At 42.3% G+C, this 4,322-nt stretch overlaps 1 protein-coding gene across 13 annotated transcripts in view; it reads left to right on the forward strand.

Annotated features, from left to right (window-relative positions):
- apbb2b (amyloid beta (A4) precursor protein-binding, family B, member 2b) overlaps positions 1–4,071 on the forward strand; it is a 49,563-nt gene extending 45,492 nt beyond the window's left edge. For 6 of the 13 annotated variants that reach the window (XM_031285717.2, XM_031285719.2, XM_031285726.2 and 3 more), the window contains 4 exons: positions 784–867; positions 1,044–1,171; positions 2,117–2,296; positions 3,572–4,071. In XM_031285717.2, coding sequence (XP_031141577.1) covers positions 784–867; positions 1,044–1,171; positions 2,117–2,296; positions 3,572–3,742 — 563 coding nt within the window. In that variant the 3' untranslated portion in view covers positions 3,743–4,071. The remainder of the gene's footprint in view (positions 1–783; positions 868–1,043; positions 1,172–2,116; positions 2,297–3,571) is intronic. The other 7 variants (XM_031285721.2, XM_031285723.2, XM_031285727.2 and 4 more) reach the window with 3 other exon arrangements.
- The last annotated feature ends 251 nt before the right edge of the window (positions 4,072–4,322 follow it).

A 4,322-nucleotide genomic window follows, 5' to 3' on the forward strand; every position in this document is an offset into this window, starting at 1 on the left:
GAATGCATTTTATTTCTTCATAAATTTTCACAGAGCCGATTATTATTTTGTTTTAATTCTGCATTGTTTACATCTATATTCACTTACAGTCTTGTTGTTTCTTGGCTTCAGCTCATTGCAACAGTTATCACTGCCAGCTGTCGAGTAGTAAACAAAACAGGGACCCACATGTAAAAACATTGCTCCATAGCTCCACCCGCAGTCATGAACTCCATAGGGTACCTTTTAACCAGTTTTTTTTTAAGTTTACAGATTTAGGGGTTGATGGTCCAGTGCACAGCGTAATGTGCTAGGGTTCATCATTTCAAATTTACAAAGAAGATGTGGAGGGAGCTCCTCAAATTTTTAATAGCCGGACAGATGGGGGAAAAGTGGCCAGCCAAGAGATGTTGGTGGCAGCTAGACAAGCTTTGTTGTACTTGCAGAAAACAATGCAGGAGAGCAGTGTTGAAGAGATAGGAAGGCTAAAACATATATAGCTGTTTCTTAAAAAAAAAAAAATGCTGTTGTCAGCATTTGTCACACTTGGGGAAACTGAATGACTTATCATAATATTCATCACATTGTTCAGTCACAAGCCTTGTTAAAATCTTTCACAGTGCATCTGGAAAAGTTGTGACATTTAGATTTAATAGAAGCCATCATGAAAATGGTCAGTATCCAGATATTTACTCTGCAGGCTACACATGGGAACCCTCTGTAAATGTGAATTGTTAGTTGTTTACATGTAGTTAAATATTTATTATTCTGAGCATCTATAACGTGTGTGTGGCTTCTTCCCAGCAGAGTTCCCCACACCAAAGACGGAGCTGGTTCAGAAGTTTCAGGTGCTTTACCTTGGTATGCTGCCTGTGGCCAGACCAATAGGTTAGTCTCACACACACACACACACACACACACACACACACACACACACACACACACACACTACTGTGTGCAAACTGCACAAACTGGAATGAGATGCAAAGCACATGGTTGGTGTTAATGTTGATAGCCTAACTTTAGGTATGATTTTAATGTTTATCTTTGTTTGTTTTTAACATGCTCTTCTCCAGGCATGGACATACTGAACGGTGCTATAGACAGTCTAATCGGTTCTTCCAACAGAGAGGACTGGACCCCGGTAGCCCTCAATGTGGCAGATGCTACTGTCACCATCAGCAAAGACGAGGTGAGACACACATCTGCCGTAGCCAAACTACTAACTTTCCCCGGTTTTCTTTTTCTTTTAGTTGTCTGTATGGAAAAATTGAATATGGTAAAACAAACTCCATACACACAGACAAAAAGTGGGAGAGGTTAGCATTATGGGAAAACAACCACCATTTTTTTAAAGCTGAAGTTTACAAGTTCAAAACATTCTTGCACTCTATGGCAGTGGGACGTAATTGACAATAAAGATGGCGAAACATCCAAAGGCCAGGTGGTGAGGTTGTCTCGCCCCCCTGTTTAGAGAACGTACCTTTAGTTAACTAATACAATGTGCAAAATACAGCAGTTGATCTTTAGTACAGACTATGACTTTATTACAGAACTGACAGGAATCTAAGGCTTGACTTGACTCGGATACATACTTCATTATGTCTGGTACAGAGCATTTTATCGAGCCTGTCAATGCTTTCCTTCAGCAGTCACCACAGTTTAAACTGTATCCGCTACTGGCACTTTACTGTTGATTCTAATGTATGAAACTACAAAAAAACGCGGAAAATGTGCTCTTGATTAAACAGACTTTACTCACATTGTCAACCAGATATGTAGCAAGCGGCCACCCAGAGCAATGAGACAACCATCCCATCACATTAAATCAGCATGTTAAGTCTTAACAGCGTTCAACCATGCAGATGATATAAAATGTCCCTTTTTGTTATTTAAATAAGTTATGGCTGTCATCAAAGGCACCTAAAGCCCAGTTGCTCCAGTGGACCTGTTTATTAGAAGGCTAAAGTTTTACTGGGCAGCTCCCCTGTATGAACATATGAATATATGAATTCCTTCAATGATTTGTTTTTATGATGTCTTTCTATGATGTCCCTGTTTAAGAAGGACAGTTAAATATGTCCTCCACATGTTTATGACTTATTTATTAATCTCACACACCGATGTTTCTGACCAGGACGAAGAGGAAGTGCTGGTGGAGTGTCGTGTTCGATTCCTGTCTTTCATGGGCGTTGGGCGGAACGTGCACACATTTGCCTTCATCATGGATGCCGGCGGCCATCGTTTTGACTGTCACATCTTCTGGTGTGAGCCCAACGCTGGGAATGTGTCGGAGGCTGTACAGGCCGCTTGTATGGTGAGTCACTGAGCAAAAACACAGCGCTGACAACACGACTGGAATACACTGAGCCAACTCTGAGAAATAAATAAATAAAGGAATCTCTCCCAGAGCACGTACATGCATGCTCAAATGTCAAACTACAATTGTGTAGTCTGGAGTTGGCAGTTAGATTGTAGGAAATCAAGTGTGTGCAATTGTAACATAACCATGAATGCTACACGCTAAATGCTTGAGACTGTAGGGCTATTAGAAAGTACTTAAAAATTACATTTTCATGGTAAGTAGAAACAACACCTTTTTCTTCAGCTATACTTACAGAATGCATCATTTAGGACTTGTTTGCACACAGAACTCAAAAAAAATCCTCAGAACATTCAACCATAAAACACAAGAAGGCAAGCAATTACTTTATTCTATATGCATAACTTTATTAAAACCAGCTGATTTTATGAAACGGGTTCCTTCAGTCCTAATTGATCAAATGCAAAGTGCTTGCATATTGCAAATGCTATTTAAACTAAGGGCATCATCACTTAAAGCACAGACAGGCAAAGGCATTCAGAGCCTCTCTTCCTGAGAGTCCTTGCCTGTAGTTTAGTTTGAGTTGAGAGTTGACAGATGGTTGTTTTACTGTCCAATCCATATGCTGCATTCAGGTTGTTAAGACAGAGGTCAAAACACTGTTGGTGTAAAACATGCATTCAAATCAAGAGAAGCCACCTAAAGTTTTAGATTTTAAAGTTGCTTAATATTGTGTTGCACATTGTTTACTGCTTTGCAGGAAAAGTTTTAAAGAGGAAACATGTACATTGAATTAATAACCATTGTAATGAACTCATAATACCTTTTACAATGATTTTATGTTACCATTATAGTGTCCATAATCCCAACCCAGAATGCCCTCTGTGGTCTTTCTGCTATAATGCAGCCCATTACTCATCTTCCTCTGCCCTCTCTGCTGGGGGTGAGTCACAAGAGTAGTCAGCTGGGCTATTGATCACACATCAGAACTTTGGATATATGGACACACACACACACACACAAACACACACACACACACACACACACACACACACACACACACACACACACACACACACACTAAACCTTCATGGTGACAAGAATCATCAGTCATTACTATTGATCACAGCTAGCAGCCTGCACCAGTCCAGCTTTCCCTTCTCTCTCTCTCTCTCGCTCACAGACACCTCCACAGTCGTAAACTCAGCAGCTGTAACTCTCTATTATTTACAATATGTTCCTCTCTTTCTTCCTCCCTCTCTCCATCAGCTGCGGTATCAGAAGTGTTTGGTGGCTCGACCCCCCTCCCAGAAGGCCTGCGGCACGTCGCCCCCCGGGGACTCGGTGTCCCGTCGGGTATCGACCAGCGTGAAGAGAGGCGTCCTGTCTCTCATCGACACCCTCAAACAAAAGAGACCCGTCACCGAGTTGCCACAGTAACCATGGTTTAACGCTATCGACTCCCTGCCACAACCAGTCACCATGGTAACTTGTCGCATCGCTGCCAAAACCTGTCGCCACCACAGATCCCAGTAACCTTGGATACACAACAAAGCCCCAGGGTTTGTCATAATTCCTTTACATTTCTGGACTCAAATTGGAATTTCACCTCAAGAGTTCATCAGCTCTAGAGCTGAAATTCAAATCTGTTTCCTCAAAATAACTGAGGGGAATAAAGACTCTAATCCCGCATCAAGAAGGAACAACCACTGAGAAACACCTGAGTAGTGCTCGTGTACATAGAAGTAACTCTCACCCCCCTCAGCACAGAGAAGGAGAGGTAAGGAGAGCAAAAGCTAAATAAGTAGGAAGTGCTTCTCCCAGCACAGCACGTGTGATGAGCGAGCTCATTGCTGCCAATACTGCTGATCTCTCCACGCTCTAATTGTATCTGTGTCTGTGCTGCCAGCATGACCGTGCACACCCGGCCACACCCCCTGTCATTCACCTGGTTGTCCTGTTAGTCTGTAGTGGCTTTTCCCCCTCTGCCCCTCTTTCTCATTGTCCTCTGTAGACTGTA

This window comes from Sander lucioperca, chromosome 4 (assembly GCF_008315115.2).
Source record: "Sander lucioperca isolate FBNREF2018 chromosome 4, SLUC_FBN_1.2, whole genome shotgun sequence".
Taxonomy (NCBI): Eukaryota; Metazoa; Chordata; class Actinopteri; order Perciformes; family Percidae; genus Sander; species Sander lucioperca.